Source organism: Rousettus aegyptiacus, unplaced genomic scaffold, assembly GCF_014176215.1.
Source record: "Rousettus aegyptiacus isolate mRouAeg1 unplaced genomic scaffold, mRouAeg1.p scaffold_m13_p_3, whole genome shotgun sequence".
Taxonomy (NCBI): domain Eukaryota; kingdom Metazoa; phylum Chordata; class Mammalia; order Chiroptera; family Pteropodidae; genus Rousettus; species Rousettus aegyptiacus.
The window spans coordinates 108930573-108957915 of NW_023416306.1; the positions used below are offsets into that span (position 1 = coordinate 108930573).

Genomic DNA, 27343 nt, shown 5'->3' on the forward strand with positions numbered 1-27343 from the left:
CTTGTTAATTAAGTTCTCCTGGTTAGTTGAGGGTTTGGCAAGTGTCTTAAAGTTGGCCAGATAAACAACAGTTGTTTAATAGTTGGTGATTTTTCTGGAAAACGGAAGGTGGTGACATTAAAACTTGAGTAACCATGGAAAGCAATCCTGTGCTGATGGATAAGAGGTGAAAATTAGAGACAGTCAAAAGAAAATCTAGCCATTCCTAGTGTTACACTCGTGCAGTAAAATTCCAAGGAAGACGGAGCAGAGCAGATGCACCTGGACTGTCACGTACCCCCTTAGGAAAAAGGGTAAATAGTCAGTGACTCTGGTCAGGGATAGTATGTTTTGTACACTGAGCTTACCCAGGAATGCTCAGAGTATATGTGTGGCTTTCATATAAAGGCTGATTATTTTTGTGTATATAAAACCCTTAAGTTATTTAACAAAGGAAAGTTTTTTACTTGAAGGTCTCCTAGTTGCATCTCTACTTTTTGCGTATCTCTTTATTCAATAGATCAACAAAGCAAAACAGTCTTTTCTTGTTAGATTATAACCATATCAACAATTGTCTCTACTATAGTTCTATTTAAGTGCCTTCTTTACCACAAAAATTGTTGACATTAATGTTCATAGAATTTTACCTTGGAGTTGGAACTCACAAGGTTGATTAATCTGGTAGTTTTAAAATTCGTTTAGTCCAAATTCTTACATGAAGCTCAGGTTGTAAAGCAGATAAAATGAACCTAATTCTCTTGCCACCCCCCTCTCCTTTCCACGAGGACCGCATATAAAAGGACTTCCGCAAAGCGTGGTTTAAAATCTCCAATTAGTCCAGTGAAAGCTACTATAGTTTAAGCTCCCAAACTACCCTCATATCATGGGAAAATAAAACTCCCAAGGTCTTCACAATAAGCTAGTCCTTTTGTAGGCTGCCAGTAAATGGTAATTACCTTTCTATGCCATCTATTTTGAAACAAAATTACCCACATGAGAAATATATAAGGACTTGGAGAAAGATGTAAGGATTTGGGATGAGTGAAAAGGCCTGTGGGAAGTGTCATTGAACAACTGCTCTGAGGATTGGGGTCACCATTTTCTCTGTTCTCAGATCCCTCTACCTCCCCTTTCTCATATTCTTATCACAAGGAAGGACAAGAAGCTGTATAAAATTCTCTGCTAGAGAAACAGTCAAATTTGCATATAGCCTGCACCACTTATTTTTTCATTCTTAGTGGCCACAGTATTTTGGAGCTACATACTGTGTACATTGTTCTAGGCTAAATAGATAATTCAGATGTAGGCCATATACTAGGGCTATATGTATATGTAAATCTTTTGAAATTTAGCTTTTTGAAATAATATATAAAATTCTTGCTACTGTACTTTTCTAATACTAAAAAGCTATCATCGATTCTTTAATTTTTCAACAGTAGAAAAAATTTATAAATTTGAAAGATAATTTTTTTAAAAGTGAAGCATCAGTTGTTGCTTATGGTCCAAATGATCATGTAAGATAAAAACGACCTTAAAAGGGTTATAAATATAAAAGTTGGCAATTAGATGATTAATTAATGATGTATTCTAAAGCTTGACAACATTTAAAAATTTTAAAGTTCCTGAGAATAAAAGGCTTTAGGACATGTCTCTTTGTTATGTATTATTAGTAATTTTCCAAATTTTACTTGCTTATCTGAGGACTCTTTATGATAAAGATAATCTTTAAATATTCTCTTGGAAGATTGTTGCTTTTTTGAAAGAAAAAGAGGATATTCTAAAAAGGATGTTGCCCAAATGTGCTGTTTGTTCATTGGCTAGCCAATTAAATTAAGCAGATTGCAAGTTAATGTAAATTATTGTTGTACATTACGTAGGACCACAGCTTCAGTAAATAAATGTTTTTATTCTGTTGTGCTTATTGTCCCTTTTGTCTCGTTGTCCTTTCCATTATTGAAAATGGAGAGTTTAAGTCTCTAACTATTATGGTTGTAATATTTCTCCTTTCAATTTTGTCATTTTTTGCTTCTTATATTGTGGGGCTCTGTTGTTAGGAGCGTATGTTTACATGTTTGTAGTTACATTTTTCTGACACATTGACCCTTTTATTGTATAATGTTCCTCTTTGTCTCATTACACTTTTGCCCTAAAGTTTATTTTTTTTTCTGATATTCGTGTAGCCGCTCCAGCTCTCTTTTGTACACTGTTTGCATTGAATATCTTTTCCCATTGTATACTTTATTATAATGATATTTTTATCTTTAAATCTAACATGTTTCCTGTAAACAGCATTAAGTTGGATTTTTAATGCTGTACCTGCCTTTTGATCGAATTGTTTATTCACATTTAATGTTATTGATACAGTTGAATATTTGCCATTTTACCTTTTGTTCTCCAGATGTCTCCTGTTTTGTTCCTCTCTTCTTCCTTTAGTAGTTTCTTTTGCATAAAGTGAATATTTTTATGTAACATTTAAATTTCTTTAATGATTTTTTTTTCACTTTTTAGTCATTTCCTTAGTAGTTGCTCTAGGACATACTATATACATTTTAACTGATTAGAATCTGCTTCAGATTTATACTAACTTAATTCCAGTGAAATAAAGAAATATTTCTATATAGCTCTATTCCCTTTCCCCCATTTTTATGGTATTATTGTTATATGTATTACATCTGTATGTTATAAAACTGACAGTGCATGATTATAATTAGTGCCTTATATAATTTAAATCTTTTAAAGACTGCAAGAAGAGTAAGCATATATGTACAGCTTTTTTAGGCTTGTTTCTTATTTCTAGTTTTGTTCATTTGTTTCGGTGTATTTGAATTCCCATACGGAGTCATTTCCTTAGTCCAATACAGTTTCGTTCCCACCCATCTCTTTTGAATTGTTATTAGTGAATGTATTGTTGGGCCTGTAACACATAGAAGTATAATTATGTACGTTGTTTTATACAATTGCTTTTAAAATCTGTTATGGGAGGAGAGGTTGTATTAGATATATGATTTACAAGTATTTTCTCCTGTTTTTAAAGTCGCCTTTTCATTTTGTTGATGGTTTCCTTTGCTGCACAGAAGCTTTTTAGTTTGATATAGTCTGACTTGTTTATTTTTGCTTTTGTTTCCTTTGCTTTTGGTGTCAGTTCTAAAACATCGGCAAAATTGATGTCAAGGAGCTTTCCAGCTCTTTTCTTCCAGGAGTTTTTTTTGGTTTTAGGTCTTACTTTCAAATCTTTAATTCATTTTGAGTGATTTTTGTGTATGGTATAAGATAGGTTTCCAGTTTCATTCTTTTGTATGTGGCTATCCAGTTTTCTCAGCATGTTTATTGAAAGACTGTCCTTCCCCATTGTATATTCATGGCTCCTTTGTCATAAATTAATTGAACATGTATGTATGGGTTTATTTCTGGGCTCTATTCTGTTTCATTGATTTATGAATCTTTTTATGCTGTTATCATTATTGTTTTGGTTACTATAGCTTTGTAATATAGTTTGATATCAGAAAGCATGATGTCTCCAGCTTTGTTCTTTTTTCTCAAGATTGCTTTGGCTATTAGGAGTCTTTTGTGCCTCCATACATATTTGAAGATGGCTTGTCCTATTTCTTTGAAAAATGTCTTTGGAATTTTGATAGAGATTACATTGAATTTGAAGATTGCTTTGGGTAATTTGGATATTAAATAATATTAATTACTCCAATCCATGAGCACAGAATTATTTTTCTGCGTGTATCTTCAGTTTCTTTCATCAATGTCTTATAGTTTTCAATGTATACCAGACTAATTTTGTAATGATGTTATATAATAAAGTCTGTATATTTAGTTTTCACAAATATTCATCAGTATTATTTGTTCTGTTCTTTCTCTCCATCTTGGGACTTTGCATATTTTATTTTGTCCCAGATCTTTGCAAAATGAAGTAAACAAAGTCGTTAGGAGTTTTTAAGGTATACTTTTTCTGAATTCTATAAGTGTCTTCTAAATTGACTTCTCACTACACTCTTGTGATGGAGCTAATGACAACTCTCCTTTTTGCACTTGATGGGAGTGATGAGATCTTTGTTCAGTGATTTTTCTAAGTTGGGGATTATTGAGGATTCACCTGTGTGAAGCTCAGCCTATCATAAACACTTCATAAATATTACATGGCGGTGATGACAGGCACTGCCTCCCATGTCAGTGCTTGTTTCATTGAGTTAATAGTTCCTCAGGTGTTTCAGATCATAATCCTCTTTCATACCAAGCTAATTACTTTGCCCAGGTTTACATTTTTGTCATGTTTACATTATAGCTATGTTTAGAAGTTTTGTACAAACTGGAGAAGTCTCTCTGAACTCTGATTACCCAGTGGGCCAACGAAAGAATATTGGATTTTCCCAGGTTAAACCTTGCTACTATTTTCAATTCTAATTCTAGCCCCCAAAGTTACAAAGCTATTTTCCTTAGCATCTCTTTCTCTCTCTTTCTCTCTCTCTCTTTTTTTTTTTATCATGTCCCTTTTTAAATTTATATAGCAGATCTCATTCAGTCACATGCCTTTAATCTGCTAGCATCTTTTTGTTCTGAGACTCTTTTAGGAATGGTTGGAAACTTCTAGGTTCCAGGCAATCTTTGCAATGCCTAGATTATAATGTAGATTGCCATTTTGTGTCTGTTTTCAAGGAGGCTCATGATATTTGAAGGCCGAGAGTGATCTTGAAAAGTCATTTACTCCCCCCGTTTGATGATAACTTGTGAAATTTGATTCAGGTGAGGATTAGTGACTAGTTTTAAATCTGTTGGGTGAACAGCTGATGGGGAACTAGAAATCTGTCATGGATCAAAATAACACTATACAGACAAAGTCCTAGGTGTGAGGGGCATAGACAAATCTGTACAGTGGGCGGGTCTGTCTTCATCACCCAAACTCATTGGTTAATGTTAGCATTTATGTTGGCTCAGCCATTTATCTGTCATTTGACGTGATGAAGTAACAAAAGGTTTAGAGCACCATCTGTGTTGTATTTTAGCCAAAAAAGATTTAATTTGACTCCATTGGGCATTTAGATTTTTTACATTTTTAAAATCTGACATTTCCTATAAACTAATCTATAAACAAATACCACAAGGAAGCAGCTAGACAGAAGATGAGTCCTACATTCTCCCTGTACTGATCTCTTCAGTAAATCAATGTCATAAAAATAGAGATTGTGCTAGACTCAAAAAGACATCAGGGGCAAACAACGTGATATAATGCACGGTCTTGGATAGAATTCTAGCTTGGGCAGACCAGCTATAAAGGAAAATTTTGGTGTAAGGGAAATTCAGAGAGTCTAGATGTTATATGAAATGAAATTTCTTGAAAAGGAGAAGTGGAAAATATTGATGAGAAATTTGCTTACCAAATATGTATATAAAAATATATAGAAAAAATCTGGAAGCATATGCACTAAAATGTTAGTAATGGTACTTTCAGGTGATGGGAATATGGGATTTTCATTTATTTTTTGTCTATCTCTCCATCTTTATTTTATGTAGTGCACATGTTCTGTTTCTGTGTTAATAAAAACTTATTTTAAAAAAGGGCTATTCCAATTCATCCTGTGCACATGGGTTGTTTTAATATATTTCACAAATTTTTTTCTTGATAAGGATTTTATAATTTTTGGGATACTTTTTTGAACTGTGTCTTTAAATTCTATATGCATCTCTTTTTAAATTTAATTTGAATGTTACACATATAAAAGTAGATGGAATAATATAATGAATTTTCATGTGCCCATCATCCAATTTCAGAGATTATCAGTCGTGCCCAGTTTATTGCATGTCTACCCACCATTTCTCTCCACTTATTTCGATACAAATCTCATGTCATATCGTTCATCCATAAATATCTTAATATTTATTTCTAAAAGGTAAAAACATACAAAATAAACAATACTTATATTGTACCAAACAGCAAATAAGTTAATATCCTTAATATAATCAAATATTCGGTCTTTGCTCACATTTTTCCAGTTGTCTCATAAGTGATTTTCTCTAGTTACATTGTTTGAATCAGTACAGATAAGTTCCCAATATCACAATTGGTTATGTCCATTTAGCTCTTCTTATCTATAGGTTTCTTTATTCTCTTCTACCATTTTTTCCCCTTTCAATTATTTGTTGAAGAAACTAAGCCCTTTGTTATTTCTTACATTTTGAAATTTTCTGCATATTTTCTTGACCTTTTAATGCCTAAGACTGGAAACGGTTCTCTAGGATGCATTTCAGCAGGGTTCCCATTTAAAGCTTATAATATAACATTTATGGAGTGTCTTTCCAAAATCTGTAAATCGAAAGAGTTGATTTTCATCCTAAGGTCCTTTGAGTTTAAGACTTACCTTCTTGATTATTTCAATAAGAGGAAACAATTACTCAAATAGGATACACTGGGAGTGGACTTTAGAAATATCCGTTATACAAATTTTTGGGTAGGAACTTGCCAGATTTCTTTTTCAAAGCTAAATGAAAAGTTTACTCTGAAAGTACACTCTGGTATAAGGGTTATCCTATATTTAATATCTTCAAAGAGCTTGATCTATAGGTAAGCTATTTATTGTGATACCCACGTACTATTTTTCTGGTTTTATTTTACTGCTAAAGATACTACGGTCAAGATTTACATTAGCTGCTTATTGATTTGTCTCTGATGATTGCAGGTTGAAGATGACAGTGATGCAGAGACCTATGGAGAAGAGAATGAAGAACAGGGAAATTATTCTAAAAGAAAGATAGTCTCTAACTGGGATCGATATCAAGATACTGAAAAAGAAGTCGATAATGAAAGTGGAGAATCACAGAGGGGGACAGATTTCAGTGTTCTTCTCAGCTCTGCAGGTATGCATTCCAATCGCTTGCATACTGGTTAGTGCTGTGAAAGTGGCACAGACATTTTATTCGTGTTCCTTTTTAAATTGCATTTTAGTAATTAGCAATTCATTGTCCTTTGGATTTTAAATCCAAGTAAAGGACAGTGCGTCTAATGGTTTGCAAGGAAAAAATGACATTTCATTAAGTGGAAGTCTGGGTTTCCATGTGCTGATGTAGAGTGGCTTAAGTAGTGGTTGAAATAGATAAAAGGCTTTGTATAAAAGAAAAATGCTGAACCATGCCCTTCTTAAGTGGGCAGTCTGAGAAACAGCAGTGTTTTGATTTTAGAGGAGTAGACAGTTATGTTTATATTAAACTTTATGGAGTTTCTAGAATATGGTTTCCTTTTTCCCTTAAAGCAAAGAATGTGCATATTACTGGATATGCACATATTTAGAGACATATGCATCTGTACACCAAAACTTATTTTGTTTTTGGACTGTTTTTTAAAATGACTCCCCTATTGGGGAATGCGCAATAATTTGAAACTGGAGAGTTGTTGCAGAAAATAATGGAGCAGGGCTGTATATATAGATGGCTCCTTCCTATTGAGTATGGCATAAGAATTTAAAGGATGAATAGAGGACTGACTAGTGGTTTTCAGGGGTTAGGGATGGGAGAATGGGAGGTGGATGTGGTTGTAAAAGAACAATATGATGGAGCCTAATCGTGCTGGTGCTGATCAATGTCTTGCTTGTGGTGGGCTCACAAACCTATGCAAGTGATAAAGTGTAGAATATACACACACGAGTGAGTACAAATAAAACTGGGAATGTCTGAATAAGATTGGTGAATTGTGTCAATGTCAATATGTCCATATCTTAGTTGTGATATTATACTATAGTTTGTGAAATGTTATCATTGGGAGAAATTGGCCAAATATGTGAATCTACAATTACTTCAATAAAAAAATTGCCAGCTTAAAAAAAATTTAAAGGATAAAGATGTGAGAAGCAGTGAGGCAAAATGAAAATAATATTTTCAGTTTGTTTTGAACTTCCTCTTCCTCCCAGCTTCTATGTCTCTTTTGAGTTCTACCTTCTTCCCCCCCCCCCCCCCATCTGCCTGTATTTTTGAGTGTCTTTACCAGACTAAGAATCATGTAGTGATGAATTCTAAGGTAATAATTGGAAAGAAAGAGGTAAGTGGAACGAGCATTAGAGTGTGAGTCAGAAGAGCAGATTCAGTCTGGTGCCATATTCTATGTGACACACAGCCTAACAACCTTAGGTAGAGGTTTGCTGATGGCATCCAACTGGTGACTCATCTTTTTGCCAGTCAAGTGAGTAGTTTCCCTTTATTTCCTGCATTTTGGCCAATTACGGGTTTAAAAGCCTTTTATTCAATGTGGGAGAGGTGAAATGTGGGCTTATTAGCTTTACTTTTTGTCAGCTGTTCTAAAAGATTTCGGGGGCGGGGAAGTTGTAGTGAATTAGTGCAATAAAATTAACATGTGGACTACCTATGAATTTAATTGATTTTTTGTGTGGTCAGTTACTAGGACGGTCTCAGGGAATGAAAGATACTGCATAAGTGTTTGAAGGCGATTTAAAATTCTAGTCTAACCCAGCAGTTATGTGCGTTGGCTTATGATTTTGGTTATTTTAGCCATTTATTTATAACTTAAAACCTGTCATGGTTTGGGCCCCATAGGTTATTTTTTGTTTTTTGTTTTTTTTTAGTCTCTTGCTTACTGATTTCTTAAGTGACTTGTGTATTTGTGATTGGTTTCTTAGGAGATCACACCTGTCACATCTTTTGATATGTGCTTACATTTCTTACCCTCCCTGCAGCTGATTTACCATTTTATTTTCACCACAGCATAAGCCTGAGAAGAAAGCATGTGCTTTCTTAAGATGTGTTAGAGTGGGGCTATATTGGTCTACTTTTGAGAGATGGAGTTCATTCTCTGATTATAATTTATTATGAATATCCTCTAGATAGGCTGACTGTACTCCTTGGTATGATTCTTATTTTTAGTATACTGTCCTTATTTGTGTAAGTAAATATAGAACCCCGGGAAAAGGTATTGCTAGTTTGTTAGATGTGCACGTCATAAACTTTTTGAGATATTGCCAGATTGCTCTCCAAAGTGGAGATGAGCTAGAATTCCTAGTGTTCACTATCTTCGTCAGTTTGTACTCTTGTTAGAATTTTTGATTGTGGCCATCTGATTGAATGGTATCTTGCTGTAGTTTGTTTTAACGATTATTTGAGCACTCCCTATTTCCATATACTGTTTTGAAGGCCGAGCATGTGGCAGTGAACAAAACAGACAAAAACTCCTGTGCCAAGGAGTCGACATTCTAGAGGCTGGAGACACAATAAAGGAAAGAAAAGGAATGTCTATGAGATGTGATAATCGCTCAGGATAGAAATAAAGTGGGGAGGGGCTGTTACAATTTTAGAAAGAGTGGACAAGAGGTCTTACTGAGCAGATGACATTTTGAGTAAAGACCTGAGGAAAGTGAGGGAGCAAACATTGAGGCTATCTGTGGGAATAATAGTCTAGGCAAAGGGAATAGCAAGTTCAAAGACTTCGAGATCTCTGAGATGAGCAGCCACTGCAGGGTTTTGAAGAGAAGAGCGACATAGCTAATTCATATTTTAAGAGGATCACTCTGGCTGCTGTTTTGGAGTAACCCGAATATAGGTGAGGGAGGGAGCAGGTAAACCAGCTGAGCTACTACAACAGCCCAGACAAGCGTTGATGGTGGCTGTGGCCAGGGTGGTAGTGGTGGAGGTGGCGAAACATGGTTAGATTCTGGATCTGTTTCAAGGGAATTGCACAGAGGACTTGTGAATGTGGGGAATGAAATAAAAAGACGTATAGGGATGACACCAGATTTTTGGTTTAAACAGCTAGAAGAAGTGGGTTGCCATCAGTTGAGATGGATAAAAACTATTGGAGGTGCTCAGTTTTGCGCGTGTTAAAATTGAGATGCCAGTTAGACATCAGGATTAGTCAGAGTTCTGTTGGAAATAGATGGTGCACTCAGTATAATTAGGAGGAAGTTTTAACAAAGGAATCATTTATAAAGGTGTGGGCAGCGTGTAGGGAAACAGAGTTAGTACAGTATTGGGTGGGCAGGTAGCAGCAGAGATGTTACTACCACTGGTTACCAGAATGCTGAAGGAGAGGTTCATCTACTGCAGTTTACCTTGAGAGGATGAGTCACCTTTGGTCAAGAGATCTAGCCAGCAAAGGTAATGCCACAGGGAGAGAAACAGGAATAAATACTCTGGTCTTAAACTCTTTTTGTCCTCCAGGGCTTCCCATAAGCCTAGCCTACCAGAGGCCAGAAAGCAAGGGAAGCCTGTTGCTGTCAACAGGCAGATCAACCTTGTAGGGCGGAACAGGGAGGGGAATGGTAGAGGCTGAATCTGGAGTAGCAAATGGAAGAGACTCAGCACAATATCCACTATGAAATACCACGCAGACTATTGGATTAAAGCATCTGGGGTTTAGGATCCAGGTCTGGACTGGGAATATACAGTTGGGCAATGCCAGCCTAGAGATATTTATTTTTATTAAATTTATTCGGGTGACATTGGTTAATAAAATAATAGGTTTCAAGTGTACAGTTCTGTAATGCATCACATGTATATCGCATTGCATGTTCACCACCCAAAGTTGTATCTCCTTCCATCACCATGTATTTGACCCCCTTTACCCTTGTCTACCTCCCCTCTGTTTTACGCCTTGTTTGAGAAATCTGTCTTTCCTTCAAATCACAAAAATGTTCTCTTATATGTTCTCCTAAAAGTTCAGATTTTGCTTTGTTTCCTGAAGCATGTTAAATTTTGTTGGTCGCTACATTATATTACAGCCATTTCTTTTAAACCACTGTTCTGAAGTATGATTGACAGGTAAAAGGCTCTGCATATCTAATACCTACCACTTGAAGAGTCTCGAGATGAGTATACACCTATGAAATCATCACCACCAACAGCATAGATACCTTACCTCCCAAAGTTTCCTCCTGCTACTTTTATTATCCTTTTGTGTGTGTGTGTGTGTGTGTGTGTGTGTGTGTGTGTGCGCGCGCGCGCGCGCACGCATGTATGGTAGGACTGGTTAACATAAAATCTACCCTTGTAGCAAATTTTAAGTATACAGTGTGGTTTTGCTAACTGTAGGCACTGTGGATTATAGTGAATCTCTAGAATTTATTTACCTTGCACAACTGAAACTTTCACAGCCTTTTGAAATTAGAGGAGTAAAGCACCATAATTAATTGCTTTGCATTTCAAGCTTCCTAAAGAGTATGTAAACTTTTAGATTCAATTTTCTAATTTTCTTTGTTTGGTTACTAAGTACCAAAGTAACCAAAATTAGAAATAACTTGTTAATCTTGAAAATTTTGATTTTTTAACATTGGGCATTGTTGTTCAGCTTATGACGTTACAGTCTTTGTCATTGTGGTTTAATATAAGGAGTACAGGCCTCTTAAGTTGAATAGGTCTGGATTTGTATGCTACACTCTGATGTTTCTGTTTAACCTTAGGCAATACTATTTCTCTCAGTAGGAAATGCAAGAATAAAAAGAAGTAACAGTGCTTAATTTGATGTCAGCATTTTATCCCAAATTTACCACTGATTTTAGTTCTGCTTCATATGTAACCATAGTGCCTAGATTTAGTATTTTATCTGAATTTTTTTGTTGATAGATTAATTAACAGTATTCAGTAAAGTCAAATAAAGTCTAATTTTTTTCTCTGAATATTAGACATAGCAATGGTTGCCAACAGAATTTAAATATATGTTTCTGAGAGATTAAAAGTTCTTCTTGAGTATAATATAACTGATTGTCGAGTCTATTTATTGAATCACCTGTGGTGGTCTGAGTTTCTGAGCATTTAAAAGTTGGTCTTAGGTTAAGTCATAAAATAGTCTTTTCCCCTATTCCCCACGTTGCCACCTATAGTTGTTCATTTCTTTTTGTCTTTTAGCTCAGTGTCTGTCACATACCATGAAGGATGGTCGTTGTCACTGCACTGTGTAATCCAGACTTGGTTCTCAGACAAGAGCTTTATGCTTTGTGCAGTTCTTTATTATTTTTCATCGCAGTTCTTTATTATTTTTCATCGCAAGATTAGCTGTGTCGTGCACACACCTCTGGTCCAGTTCTCAAATGTTGTTTTGAAGGCAGATCTTTTACAAAGACTACCTCTAGCTTAATGCGATGTTTTGTTCTAGTGTAGAGTTTCCATTGTGACAGTGAATGTTTGCAGACTGGTAAATTCAAAAGCGAATTTCTGTTGGACTCAAAGTGGTGTGTATATGTATATTGGTATATTTATTTTGGAAAGTTGTCATTTTCCAGTAAAGTTGAAGATCTAGCACTTCTACCCTTGGAAGATACTCTAGAGAAATTCTAGCACATGTGCACCAGCAGATATATGTACAGATGTTCATAGCAGTATTGTTCTAAAGAGCCATAAATGGAAGCATCTCAAATGCCCATTAATGGTGGAATAAATACATAAATAAGTGGATGAATCTCTCAAACATAACATGAAATAAGAGATCTACATACACAGTTCCTTAGTACGATTCTATTTATATAAAGTTCAAACATGAGAAGAAAGGAAACTTTGTTATTTAGGCATACATATTTAAATGGTAAAATGAAAATCAAGGAAATGATTATTATAAAAATCAATATTATAAAAATTAGGTAGTCACTTCTAGTGGTGAGATGAAGGGTAAGGATTGGGAAGGGGCATATAGCAGATGTCAGGGGGTGGGGGAGGAGTGATGTTGGCAGTATTCTATTTCTTGACCTGGTTGTTGGTTACTTATGTTTGCTTCATAATTCCTTACATTGTATATATGTATTACCTGTCTTATTTACATATCTCTCCCATACAAGGAAAAAAAAGTCTAAAAATGATAGAATTTCAGTTACCATAGTAAGCAACTCAGTGTCCATTAACAGTAGAAAAAATAAAGGGCATGGGAAACATTTTTGGAGTTGCAGTTCTTTGAGTACCTTTCATCTTGTGCCTTCAACATGCAGGTGCTGCCTGCTCTGTTTCTGGCCATGTGCAGTGGTAGCTCATGTTTTTAAGTGGAGGATATAGGGAGGGGACTAGTTTGTTTGAAATCATATTTTTCCTGACGAGATCAGGAATCTTCTGATGTCCTTTTAGGACTCTTACTGTAAGCCTCAAACAGATAATCATGACTTCAACTTTTCTTTTTGAACAGTAGTCTTGCAGTCCCAAGTTATGTTTCATAAGCTTTGAGAATGGTGCCACACTCTCACTTACATTCAGGCGTGAATGTTAGATCTTTAAGCAATTTTTCTGTCTCCTGCCACCACTTCTTTCCCAAATGGTGAGTCATTGAATTAATGCCATATGCTTTATCTATTCCTTTCAAGATGTCACCGATAACCATAATTAGAAAAATGTTTACAGTGTGAGCAGAATGCACTGGAGCAATATTGAAGACAGTCATGTAAAATAATTCTTTTATGTGCAAGTCTGTAAGCTGTGTTTAAGTGGAACAAATACGCATGATTAGACTATAGTTTGGTCAGCATAGTTGTCTATGCTTATTTTTATTTAATGTTATCATATATCTTCTTCAATGTAATTTTGTAAAAAGTTATTTTCAGGGGAGATTTTAATTGTCATGACATTGATTTTGGCCTTTGTATCCTTTTGCCAGCATTTAGACTGAAAGGGAAAAAAAAAAGCATATCACTCTAGCAGCCTATACTTTTAAATTAAACTTTGCAATTTTTCTTCTCATGAAGCAGCCAGGTAGTTATATTGCCCTCAGAGATTCAGTCCATTTTTTTTTCCTCTTTATATGGTATGTTATTTTATTTGTTTTACTAATATATTTTCGTATTACAAGGGCAATTTAATGGAAGACTCTTCCTTTGATATTTGGAACATTTGAAATAACAAATAGAACTATACATAAAAAAATCTTTATCTGGATAGCAAAAAGACAGGTTAAACCAAACAAACACACACAAATCTTTCCTTTTCTTACAGCTCGACATTGAAGTGAGCCTAATGTGTTTTTCTTTTTTCAAAACTCCAAAGATAAAAGCAGGTGAATACATAGAAATTTGTTTGCTGAACTACTGGTCTCCCCTATCATTTTGTTTTCTGTTTTGATGCTGTTCATCTTTGTCAGTTTTTACTGATCCAGCTGCATCATTTTCATCATGTACATCATCACTCCCAACCTTCATTTTCTTGCCCTGAAATTGTATTTTTCCTTTAACAGACTCAGCCTTGGCAGCTTTAATTCCTTTTCCTCAAATCTGTGACCTTTTGATTTCCATTTGTTTAGGGATTCTTGTAGATCCTCCGGTGATTTTTTTTCAGTGCTGCTTTTTCTACTTCTCCTAGGACTTCCCACATCTCTTCTTTGTTCTTTAGTCGTAGGTTACCATTGCTAACTTCTTCAGCTTTCTCTAGTGCTACTTTAGCTTTTTCTTTAAATAGAATTAGTCCTTCTTTTGTTCTGGTGAAGTCTATCCATTTTTATTTCCTCATGATTTGAGAAGAAATGGGAATCTTCTCTACAGTTCTGATCATCTGAGTCATCTCCAAATTTCAGCAAACATGCTGTCTTCTAGAATTTTCAGCATCTATAGTACTTCTGTTTTTCTTCTTGTTCTTGTTTAGCTCCTAATTTAGCTTATACTTTATTTTACTTTCTCTTTTTTTTGCAAAGTAATCTTCCTTGAAAAGTATTAAAAAGTGTATGTATTTATGCTTTTGGGCAGGTGACTGTAAACTTTTTAGCAAATTCAGTACTATCAGACGTTGCAAATTTTGATCTCTTAAATGCTTCATGTAATGTTTTTCTCACTTGAATGTTTTATGCTTGACCTGTATCTTCTAATCTTCTATGTCACCAAGGGTTGTACCAGTTGGGAAACCTTTCATATCAGTGGATCTTTTACATAATTTTTTTTGTACTTATCTATCATCAGACCTTTTATATTCATCAGACAGGTTTGCATGGAGAGCTTCTGATTTTAGCTTTATCTTCATTTATTTCTATGAGTTTTGTCTTTGATTGTGGTCAATGCTTCTATTAAAGTCTGTTAGGTAGTTCAACCTGTTGAATTTTAATATCACCTCCAGAGGACCCAGCTTTCATCCATTTTGATCTGTCCTTTTAAAAATTTATCACATGGCAAAGTAAAGTCATACTAAAAGGATTTGATGACTGATAATAGTCCCCAAGTAGCCATTTTTTCACTATCATTTTCAGTTTCAACAGTGAGGAAAGTCGTTGAATTACAACATATCTTGCATGTGGATTCATTTAATACTAAGTGACATTAAAGCCCAATTATTTATTTTTTAAACTTTTTATTTTCTAATACTTTTTAAATTTCTCAGAAGAGCACCAAGATATAAAGTTCCCACATATCCCGTCACCTAGCTTCCCCTAATATTAACATTTTACATAAACATAGTACATTTATCAAAATAAGAAATTAACATTCACATACTACAGACTTTATTTGAATTTCCCCATGTTTGCCTCCATTGATGTCCTATTTCTGTTCCAACTCTGGATACCATGTTGCATTTATTTATCTCTTTAGTCTCCTCTAATTTATAACAGTTTCTCAGTCTTTTCTGGACTTGACCAAACTTTTGAAGATAGTGGTTAGGTATTTTGTAGAATATTTCTCAATTTGGGTTTTCTGATGTTTTCTCATGATTGGACTGAGGCTGTGGATTTTTGAGGAGAATACCACAGACATGATGTGCCTTTCTTGTTGGATTATATCAGTGGGCACATGAGACCAACATGACATTACTGATAATGTTAACTTTGTTCACTTAATTAACATGGTTTTTGTCAGGTTTCTCCACTGTAAGGTTACTTTTCATTCTCTGTTCACTAGGAGTGAGTGACTTAAGTCCTGTCACACTTAAGGGGATGGGAATTAAGCTTTACCTACTAGAGGGAGGAAGGAATATCAAGGAATTTGTGGGCATATGTTAAAACAATGACAGGAATAAGCACCTTGGCGAAAACATTGTGAGGCAATGCAAGTACCCTGTTTCTCCTTAAAGGCTCAGGGGAACCAGTTCTCTCAGAATGAGGCTGAGAATGGCCTCTGACAAGAGGTCAAGCTGTGATGACAAAATACTTGCTCTTTTTGTTTGCTTAAGCTTTATTGCAGAGTTACCTATATTATAAACAGTGCTGTTCTTGTGTTATTGACTCTTCTCTCAATTTCTTTGAAGAGTGGAAGCATTTATATTAACCGAATAGAATTAATGAGAGTACATGTGTGAAACAAGGTAAAACATCAATAATTGATTTTAATTTATTTCTCATTAATAGTTACAAAATACTTATTTTATCTCGGTGTTTATAGCTACCAAGTAAGAAGATAAATACATGCAAGTGTACATGTATAATATAAAATTTAGGTATATTTGTGTGCGTATATACATATGTATGATTTGCTACATTCCAAATGCCTTGTATACACGTCTAAAATTTATTGTTCAGAAAAATCATTTAATTTTGTGTTTTTATATGCGAGAGACAGTCACGGTGTCATGAAATTAGGAGGTGCAGTTTTTTAAAAGTTACCCCAGTAGTTGACAAACGAGGAAGAGGCATGCTTCAGTGAGCTAGTAGTCCGTATAGTACATAACAACTATTTGGCCGATCTCCTTGGAGGTTGGGGTAATACTAGGGTAGCTGTCGTTCCCTGAAGGGTGGTGTTAAGTAGGGGCTGGTTCAAAGAAGGAATGTGGTTAATGTGTTTCCAGATTCATAGGCGGAAACACATCCTGACATTTTGATGTATGACATACCATTTATTCCTTACTCCTATTCTCAGCAGCCCTATAATCTAAATGTATTTTCAGATATTTGAGTTTAGTAATAGAAAATCTTGAGTAATAATATTTGGTACAGTGCTAGATACAGGTAAGGATTTCTAGCACTTAAAAAACTTGTAAAGTCTTAAAAAAATATGACCAAGATTTGGCAAGGGTGGTTTAACAGCAGTCAGTCAAATTGAATTTGACCACTATACTGATATTTGGCTTCTTAACCATTTGTTATTGCTTTCCTCCAGAACTGATTTTAGTAATAATCTATTGTCAGCAATATTTTAATTTATTTCCTTTTTTTTTTTTTGCAAAGCACAGAATTTCTAATTCTTGGGGTGGTCAGAGTCGGATTTAGGTGGGAAGAGGATGAGGATTGGAAGGGGGAATTGCAGGAATTTGCAGGCAACATTGTTGTGATATGTATTGGGGTCAACTTCTGAATTTGGTTGAATAACTACCTTAATTCGGGGTGGAAGGGGTAGTAGAAGTGTAGGCATAAACGAATGTGTTAAAATAGTTGTTATTTATGGATCACCTGGCTGGGTATTCAGTACATTATATACAATAATTTATTTAACCTAAAGATAACCTTGCAAAGTCATTATCGAACCATTTTATAGATGAGGTGTATTAAGCTTAAGTTAGATAACTTGCCTAATGTTACATAACTAGTATGTGATGGAACTGCAGTATGATTTCCTACCGTCTGATTCTAAAGCCCATTGCTATTCTTTATACTGAACTGTCACCTTCTGCGGAGCGAATATGATTAGCTATGCAGCGGTAGGCCCTTTGGATACTCTATAGAAAATGAGTCACTAAATGATTTGGGAATAGTTATACCCCCTTGCCCCCACTTTTTGGTAACAAAACCCAAAAACCAAAAAACAAACAAAAAAAAATGACTAAAACATTCGGCTATTTTAAAAAAAAATATTTTTGTTGGATAATTTGATGCCTTTTGATCTGATCACAACAATGGGAACATTACTCTTATTGCTTGCTACTTGTTTCATTTATACTGGAATGATATGAAAAACAGAATAAGGATTTATTTCAACTATCTGACTTTGTATCATGACAGAGTCACTCAGGAATTCTAGTATACTCAGGATTTATGTGACAATGAATTTTTCTTCACTTTTGATAATTATTAACTCAAGGAAAAAGATAATTTTGTGTGAAACTATGTATGCTATGTATGTGTAAATGAAATTCATCTGCTTCATATTAGGAAAATTGACAAGACATCACTCTTAATATTTTTCACTTTTCCTCTTGGATTAATTTAGATATCGTCTCTCATTTTGAGAGAAAATCAGGAAGGATTGCTGCCAGTGCTTGAACGATTCTTGGAAAGAGTTGTGATTTAATATTTATACATAAACTCAGTTTAACCTCAGTGTAGACCAGTTTTCACTTTCACTTAGAGAATGAAAGAGTACTTATTTGCAAAGTGTTCTGAATCCCGGGTTAGTCTTTTTGAACTTTCATTGGAGGTTTAAATGATATCATTTTCATGGTAGGCTATATTTAAATATGAAAGCTGTATTTTTTCCCTTGTATTTTGAAGTCGGAATGGTATTGCAAGTCAGTAATGCTTTAATTTACATAAAGCGTAAATGTGATTTAGGTATTATCTAAGGTACTTGCCTGTACCTCTACTTAGAACAGGAAGTGATTTTGGGCTCTGTGTACAGCTAATAATGATAAATGGACCAAGCTGTGGGGCAAGTTTTACCTTTAGATCTCCACCTCTCCTCCCCTCCCCGCCCCTCACGCCCCCCGCCCCCTTTCTTTCCCATTTAGGTAATTGACTATTTTAATGCCCAAGGCTTTTATACACTCATTTAATGCTTTGCCTGCTCTCAGGGAAACTCTCCCAGGAAACCCATACAAGTGTGTTTAATATTCAAACTTTGTTTATATTGTATATGGCCATCAGGCCACAACTGGAGAAATCGGAGCGAGTGTTGCTTTAGAGGCAGTCCAGTGGAAGTGTTCATGTATGGGATTACACTAAGATCCCCTTAAGTAAAGCAACAGGTAAAGTGACACCATTTTAGAGCAGACTGCTCATTGAGGTCTTGTCAAGTTAAGACATTCTCAGCGCACTGGCACTTGAAAGGCATGCTGCTAACAGAAAGATATTGTTAAATCCAGTCTGTGTAGGAGTGTGCATGTCTGTCAGCCATATAGTATAATTTCTGAATAAGAATTTGCTGTTCCTGATGTAACTTTAAAATAATGTATCTTCACCTCTACATATTTGATTTCCTTGTACCTAATTGTTATGAGTCATACTAGTTTACTATGGAGTCATTTAAAAAAAATAGCACTAATTCAACCAGGCTATCTTAAGTCCCTCTCTCTAGTTATCCTTATGCTTTTTTTTTTCTTTAAAACTCAAAATCAGAGTGAAAAAATGAGTTATTTGTTTTGAAACCCAGGGAACAGAGAATTAAGAACTATCATTACATAATGATTTCAGAGCTAGAGCAAATTAGTGTTCACCTGAATGGTTTCTTCTAATATCAGTCTTAAATTTCTTGCATTGCTTCTGCTATTCCAATAACCAGCAGTTGACTTAAGAAAAATATACAGCCACAAATAAGTTGCTTTTTTAAAATAAAACCATTTAAGGTCTCTATCGGTTCTCTGCATGTACTCTTTAAGACTGCAAGGGTGCCAAAATAGCCTCTCTTAGTTGAGTGAAGGTGGCGTGTTTTGAACCTTTGGTGTCTTTTTCCTTATTCTTTAAGGAGCATCATAGAATGTACACCTTGAAACAAAATAATCTTAGATATCAGTTGCTCTAAATCGTTCACTTTTCATAGAGGGGAGACTGAGACTCCTATCAGTTGGGATTTAACCTAAGACCATTTAGGTATTTGTTGGAGATGAATTACTTAGATAAGTATCTTTTCTGTAGATTTGTAGACAGTGTGGTTGCTAAATTATATTGTAGACATCCCATTGAATTCCATTTTTTATTTTGGAGAGGCATTTGAGTTGATTCCTTTGGGATTGTGTCCTTTGGGTAACACATAATCAGATTGGTATATAGAGAGGAAGTAGAGATCATTTTTTTCAGAGTTTAAAATGACACATATTCTCAAGTATATACTTTCCTAAACAGATTCCTATAGGATGAGAAAGAGACCTGGAGTACTACATAAGCCCAAAGGTCCTGTTGTCTGTTTTTTGGTCTCTTGTTCCACTGTTCCTACTCCCTATTCTTGTCTGGCATGGACATAAATCTCCTCTCTCTATACATTTTCCACATTTGTTTTTGTTAGACTTGGGATTCAGGGTAAAAGTGAGTATTACTCACTGGTTTCCATGTTAATGATTTATTTCCTTCTAATGTTTTTTGGGCATAGGAACCCTGGAAAAGGCAAAAACAGGCCGATTTCCGTTTTTCTCAGACCCTCCAGGGACCAATTTGTACTATTTAATTTTCATTCGGTATTTTTATTAATGATTTTTTAATGTACTTTCTCTCCCTCTCTCCCTCTCCCCTTGAGACACCTCCTCTGTCCTCATGAATTTACCATAGTCTGGTACCACAACATATTCAGAGGGTTCTAGGGAAATAGTGATAATACAAAAGTACTGCCTTGTTCAGAATGGCCAATCTGCACTGGGTCTCTGCCTAGAGAGAGGTGTTCTCTCATTGACTACTGTGATCCCCAAAGTTTTCTGGGCTAGTTTATTTGTAGTTTTTAATAGGAGCAGCGAATTTTGGAATAGTCTTTCTGATTTTAGCCTGGCTGATTTAACAGGGAGGATTAACTTACCTGAAGATCATATTATAGGAAACTTAGAGTATAATGGAGAACCTGAGACTCTCCCTTTGTAGAAATAGTTTCAAGGTTCAGAATTTCACAAAGATGTAGGGTTGGAATGAAAAGGAAAATGTGCATGAGCCATCCTTTCTTTCAAAGTGTCCTTGAGAGAGAGAACATATGAATTGTGCTCAGTGAAGTTATTGGGTTGAGCTACAACAGCCTGGCTCTAAGTATGCTGTCATAGCCTCCTAGTGAGAGAGAATGTGAATGTATAAAATTGGAGTTTATTGTGATGTGCAGTATTTTATATGCTTGTGAATAAAGGCAAGGAGAGAGTAGGAGGAAGATTTGTTTATCTCATCCTTGGCATTTGTCGAAGTGTTGATCAGTTGATCTTTCTAAGGCAAGCAGTATATGAGAAACAGTCTCAGTCTCTCTCTCTCTCTCTCTCTCTCTCTCTCTCTCTCTCTCTCTATATATATATATATATATATATATATATATATATATATAGAATGTACACACACACACACACACACACACACACACACACACACACCCCACCCCCCCCCTCGCCCCCGAAAAGAGTAGCTTTATTAGAAGGGAAAGTAAAGCAACAGTACACTTCCAGACATGGAAGTGGGCCCGAACAAGAGAAGAGTAGCTCAAAAGGCTCAAGGGTGGAGAAATAGTATTTTCCATGGTGAGAGTATTTATTGGAGCTCACTCTGAATTATCTTCAAGGCAAGCTTCCCTATCTCACTGTAAGAAGTCCAACCTTTGTATTCCCTTCAATTGTAGTTACTGTTGTGGTTTTTGTTTATTTTGTTTCTAAAAGGGGGAATGAGTGAGTTTTCTGAGGTGCACATTTTCTACCTTCCTATCTCTTTGGTATCGATTTGAACCCAAAATACTTTTTTTCTTTTTTCTTTAACCAGAGATTAACCTTGTTATAACTAGTTCCTGCTTTTGTGACCACGAGTTTAGGTATCTCTTTTCTACATTAAAAAAAAAAAAATCACATTGAGAGTTGGTTTCCTACCCAAGGGACCCTGTAATATTGATTATTTTACTCCTATCTAGGATGTCACTACACCACAGGAAGCTGACAAAGGAAAGATACAAGAAACTAGCCTATGATTCTGTTGTTACTTCCAGGACATTTGTTTGAAAAGTTCAGCTGGACATCTGAGGCAGGAAAGGGACAATAAATGATTTTTTTTTAAGTTTTTGTCTCTGCCTTGATGTTTACATTTAAAGTATTTGTAACAAAGATAGTTGTATAATTATGGCTACAAAAAGTTCTGTCTACTGCCATACTACCCTGAACACGCCCAATCTTGTCAGATTTTGTAAGCTAAGCAGGGTGGGGCCCGGTTAATACTTGGATGGGAGATAAAAAGTTCTCCTGATACTTAAAAACCTTGATAAGGATATAAGAATATGACTAGCTTTTAATATACTCATCTCAAGTATTGTCTACTGGAATTTTTCTTCCCAGGCCTATTTATAAAAAAAAAATTTGATGCAAAAATGGCAAAAATTAATATTTGTTAAAGCTGGTAAGTACATGGGTGTTGGTTATCTGTTTGAAATAATTCATAATAAAACATTTAAAAATAAATAAAATCTCAAGAATATATTTCAAAAAATTTTAAAACATTTTAAGGGGGGAAGACATTGCTCATTTGGGAGATTGGGTTCAAAATAGGAATCATTTGAGATTTTGGAGTAATGAGAATTCCTTAGTAAATAGGAAATAGTGCTGAAGATAATCAGTGAATGGAAATGAATAAATTATTATATAATTGTAACAAAATATTACATAATTATGACATAACATAATTATGTCACCATAATCAAAACATGTTTTTTTTAGGATGAAACAAGATATTTCCTCTTGAAAAAAAAGGTTGCCTTTATTTAATATTCTGCTAGATATAAATTTTAGTTATATATGGTTTATAGTTTAAATACTATAAACTCTCTAAGTTACAGAGCCTGTAAACCTGGAATCAACTAAAGGCAACTAAAATGTTTGCAGTGTTATAGGTGAAAGAACATTTTAAAGGGGGCTTCTTAATATTTCCAACAATTAAATTTTGTTGATTTTATACTGCACTTTGATTTCTATTATGACACATTCTCATTGTTTCATTTTCATGCTCACTAGGGCTAGCAGAAACTATTGCTTCACATAACTCATCCCAGGAACTGTAGTGTATTTGGCAGTGTCTATATGGAATTAAATATGCTAAGATAGAGAAGAATACCTATGTGGATCCTCTAGATGGCAGAACAATTACAAAAAGTATACCTTAGGAGCTGGTCCAAGAAGTGTTGGGAGGGGAGAGCAAGGAGAGATGGGATGAGAAGGGGAGCCTTCTAGATAGCAAGGCTCTAGGCTTTCCATTTCAACCAAACCAGGGTGGATCGGCTTTTGTATGCCTTATGTATCTTGATGTTTTATCTAAGATCTTGTTTGAAAGAATGTTACATAGCTACAAAAATGATGGGATATGACAGGTCAAAAAATCTTGAGTTGTACACACCAACATCAAATCCCAGATATTGTGAGGGCCAATTTAGATCCTTTTGGATTATCGATGAAGTTCTAGGTAACAATATGATATGGCAAATGTGTTTTCTATGTCAGAGCAAAAGTAGAAGGGGTAATTATGCATATCAAATATGAGGTATTTGCACACCTCATAATATTGTACACTTAACAGATACAATCTGTTTTTAGCCATTATTTTAGTATGACTGCTCCAGAATGTGACCTACATTGACTTTTCTGTACTTGCCCTATTTGCTCATTACTAGTGAATTGAATTTGAGGTATATTTTAGTATCACTATTCTTCTGCTTGTTTGAGATTGCACTGGAGAATGTATTAGGATACATTTTCACATTTGTGTAACACATCTATTAATTAACTAATCCTGTGCTTACCTTGGGACTAGACTAATGAGATGTGGTCCTCATCCTTGAGGTCCTCACCCATAAGGATGCAGAGTTTAGTAGGCAAGATAAGTGTATAAATAGGTTTCCAGTGCAATCTAACAAGGTGTTACAAAAGATGTTATCAAAGTGCCGTGGAAGTTTGCAGCTATGAAAAACTCTTCTGTAGGTATTACCACAGGTTACCCAGAAATTACTGCATGCAGAGGACTGTGTCTTTGCCACACATGTGAAGGAAGACATGCAGCTAATTAAATATTAGAGTAGCAGTATGTTATGTACTAAGCCTGATACAGATCTAGGTTATGCATCCCCAGCAGATTATTGCACCAAGAAATTCTGTAAGCAGGTAAAGATTTTTATTGGGATAACTGCGGTGGAAACTGTCTTTTGATTTTTGTTACTCAGAAAAGCACATGATACATTCATACAATGATAATCAGTAAGTAGGAAGTGTGAAAAAGTGACATCAAACCATGGGTCTATAAAAGTGATAATATTTTCTGACTGGTCTGGATTCTTGAGTTATTTCACTAAAACCTCGAATACCATGTGAAAAACGGAGCATAGCAGGATCTTCAAACAACTGTTGAATAATAAAGTAGCAGTAATTAATCAGTACATAGGACTGGAAAATGCTTTAAAAATTCTCTCATATACCATTGTTTCAAGGAAACTGTAACTATAGATAACAAGATTTCAGCTTGGCTTGTTCCGGAGTTTTTTTTTTTTTTTTTTTTTACACGTAATCTATATAGGCTCTGAGCCTGGGGGGTTGAGATACAAATGACTAATGTCTTGAATTGGGGCTATTGCAGCTAATCATTTGATAAACCGTGCCTATATTCAGTGTAGAAGAAGGGTTAGTTGTTCTGCATTGTCCTTTGCAGCTAGAGCTGCATAAAAAATGATCAAAAGAGGGGAGATGGTCTGTGTATGTGTATGTTTGTAAGTTGAGCCCTCATTTTGTCTCCTTTGTTGAGCTCTAACTCCCGCATTATTTTTATTATCTTTTGGAAATTTTTATTGAAGACTTTCATAGAACACTTTAGTTTTGCTTATTAAAGTGATTCCTCTTTTATGAATTTATATTTCCTTAAAAGAATGTTCATGAGCTCCCTCACCCGCCCCCTTATGTGCCACATACTAATTAATCTAAGTCATGGGATCACTTTATAATCTACATTCAAGAGTCTCTTTCTCATTCACAGAAATTCTTTCCCATTTTGAATGTACTGATAATTTTCTCAATTTCCAGAGTAGCATCAGTATTTCTATTTGAACCAAGGTGATATTTTGCACCTGTTTCTCAGTTCTCTAGGTTTCCCCTCCATTACTGTCGGGTTGCTTGCTGGTGCTTTCCTCACTCCCATTTTATCTGTGAATTATAGCAACATGATGTTTACTCCCTCTTTTAAATTATTAATGAAATAAACTGTGAAATGGTACTTTTATGTTTAGTAGTTGATGCTGTAAAAGTGACAAATGCAATGAAAGCATCTTTCTCTAATTTGGTTCCTGTCATGCATCTCTTCAGTGTCTCTGTGATATGACTTGAAATGATAGTGCTCACATCTCTTTTGTAGCTAATTCACACTGAAAGGATATAATCATCTGTTTGATATCACAGTCACTTTCCCAGCCACAGATTGTAATGTCAGAAACCAAAGATTATTCTCTCTCAGCAGGAGGAAGCTGGAGAGGAGATTAATTTCTATGATGAACCACCATCCTTATTCAAATTTGGTCACTTCATGAAGAAAATTAACCATAATAAGGAACAAATATACTGGCTAGTTGAAATACTGTTGAATTAAGCTTGAAACATTTTCTTCTTATACTAGAATGAAAGAAAGTTTTTCAAAAATTCTAAGAAAAAATTTGAAAGTGACAGTATGCAGATAGCAGTAAATATTTATTGAATTTGTAGTGCCAGTCTCTTTAATTAAATGTTAACACTTAAAAATGAATTTAAGGCATATTCTAATTTTATATACAAAACTATTTCTTGCTATTTCAGACAGAGATGACATGAATCTAAAAAAAGTTAACAGACATTAAACGGTGGTAATTTATTTTGACCTATATACCTGCTTGTATTTTGTCATGGTTATAGCTTTTGGATGACTTAAACCATGTTGAATCCAAGGATATAGTAACAAATACCTTTGTAAGAATGTTGTAGCCAAAATATTTGCTCCATTTTTATGCAATGAACCAATGATACACAACCTTACAACTTTTATATATGTGCATAAAATACATTTTAAATTATAGAAACAATTAGGCAGTCATTGAGTACTTCCTAAGAATGTTCAAAATCTTTTTGTATGTTAACTCTGTCAATACAAGGGAAAAACTCCCATAAAGAAACCAAATCTTCAGGTACTAGCATAAAATTACTTATCCATTTGTACTTATGAGATGCTAAAGTTGAAGCAATTTTCAGCTTTTTAATACATCTTTAACAAAGTTAGCTAATTGATAAAATTAGCTAATATTTAATTCACTTTTCACTAAAATAAAGAGGAAAATGTAAATTATTCCAAATGACTGTAGAATTTTTTTTGACAGCTATTACTTAAACCAAGAATCATTATTCAGAATGGATTATTATACAGAAAACCTTGATTTAGATAGGAAAGAAAATGAAGGTTCATTGGGACTGATACTGATCAGGGCTAAAGGGTAAGAAGTAGTTTCTGTTTGCTCATTCATTGCCAATTTTGGTGATAAGTCACAGAAGCAAAGCCCCCAAACTGATGGGACATGAATCTTTGTGTACATTACAATGAATACATAAAATCCAGAAGACTTCAGGAATATAATTTTATACCCTCTTCAGTTCTGTTTATTGGAAGCTAATTGCTTAAGCAGAATATTGTTAATCTCATATTTTTTGCCAGTTAATTATTATGAGTTGAAATATTGGTTAATATTTTTCACTTACAAAATATATACATATTTTCGAAACTTGTCAGATTACAAAATATATTACAATCAGGAGGAAAAGATGAAAAGAATCCTTAAGGGTTTAGGTAAGTTTAATGCAGGTAAATAACAATACTTTTAGTTAGGTCTGGTATACAAAGTAAATATTTTGAAATTCCTTAAACACTTTCTCTGCAACAAACTAGTACATTACACTGTCACTACTTGTATTTAAATTGCTGCTTTCTTTTGATACTGGAAAATGAGTGAATTTCTGTAATGAATTCATATACAAAAGACTTATGATAGTTAAGGTTATATGAAAACTAATAAGGTTGAATTTTGGATAAAAATCTATATAGGGAATTAAAATTGTGACTGTGTGTGTGTGGATAGTCTCTTTAGAAGTCTCTTTATGGGGTGATTTCTAGGGAATTTCTCAAAGGCACTATACCTTTTGAAATTCTTTGAGGGCTTTAGTAGTTCTTTGTATTTTACAGTTTGGACCATTGATCTGAATTAAAGCTTTTGAGGTATTAAAATACCAGGCATCTTTTTGTACTATTGTTAAATCAGGAAAATGTCCTCGTTTACTCTACTATGAAAATATTCCTAGTATCTTTAGGGTGAATTAACCCCATTCTACCCAAGTGTTACTGTTTTTCTTTAGTGTGAATGACAGTGACATCACAGCCTGCTTTTCTTTTGTCACGATAAAAATCAGTCATTGAGCTTTGTTCTTTTGCATTAATAGAAATAATATTAAAAATGAATTAATTTTTCTTTGCTTTACCAAGTGCCCTGGGAAACAAGTTTCATTTGAATATGCTCTGTAAATAGCATCTGTGAATGGCTCTCATGCCCCAAGTCGGGGCTCTCTCAATGCATTTTTTCAAGCTATTAAAATAAAATTGGGATTTAACAAATAAATACAAAGGTAG

At 34.7% G+C, this 27343-nt stretch overlaps 1 protein-coding gene and 1 pseudogene across 1 annotated transcript in view; one reads left to right on the forward strand and one right to left on the reverse strand.

Moving 5' to 3' along the window:
- AVEN (apoptosis and caspase activation inhibitor) overlaps window positions 1-27343 on the forward strand; it is a 150602-nt gene that overhangs the window by 34533 nt on the left and 88726 nt on the right. Inside the window, exon 3 of the mRNA XM_036239540.1 lies at window positions 6660-6837. Coding sequence (XP_036095433.1) covers window positions 6660-6837 — 178 coding nt within the window. The remainder of the gene's footprint in view (window positions 1-6659; window positions 6838-27343) is intronic.
- Window positions 13831-27343, reverse strand: part of LOC107518778 — a 31198-nt pseudogene continuing 17685 nt past the window's right edge.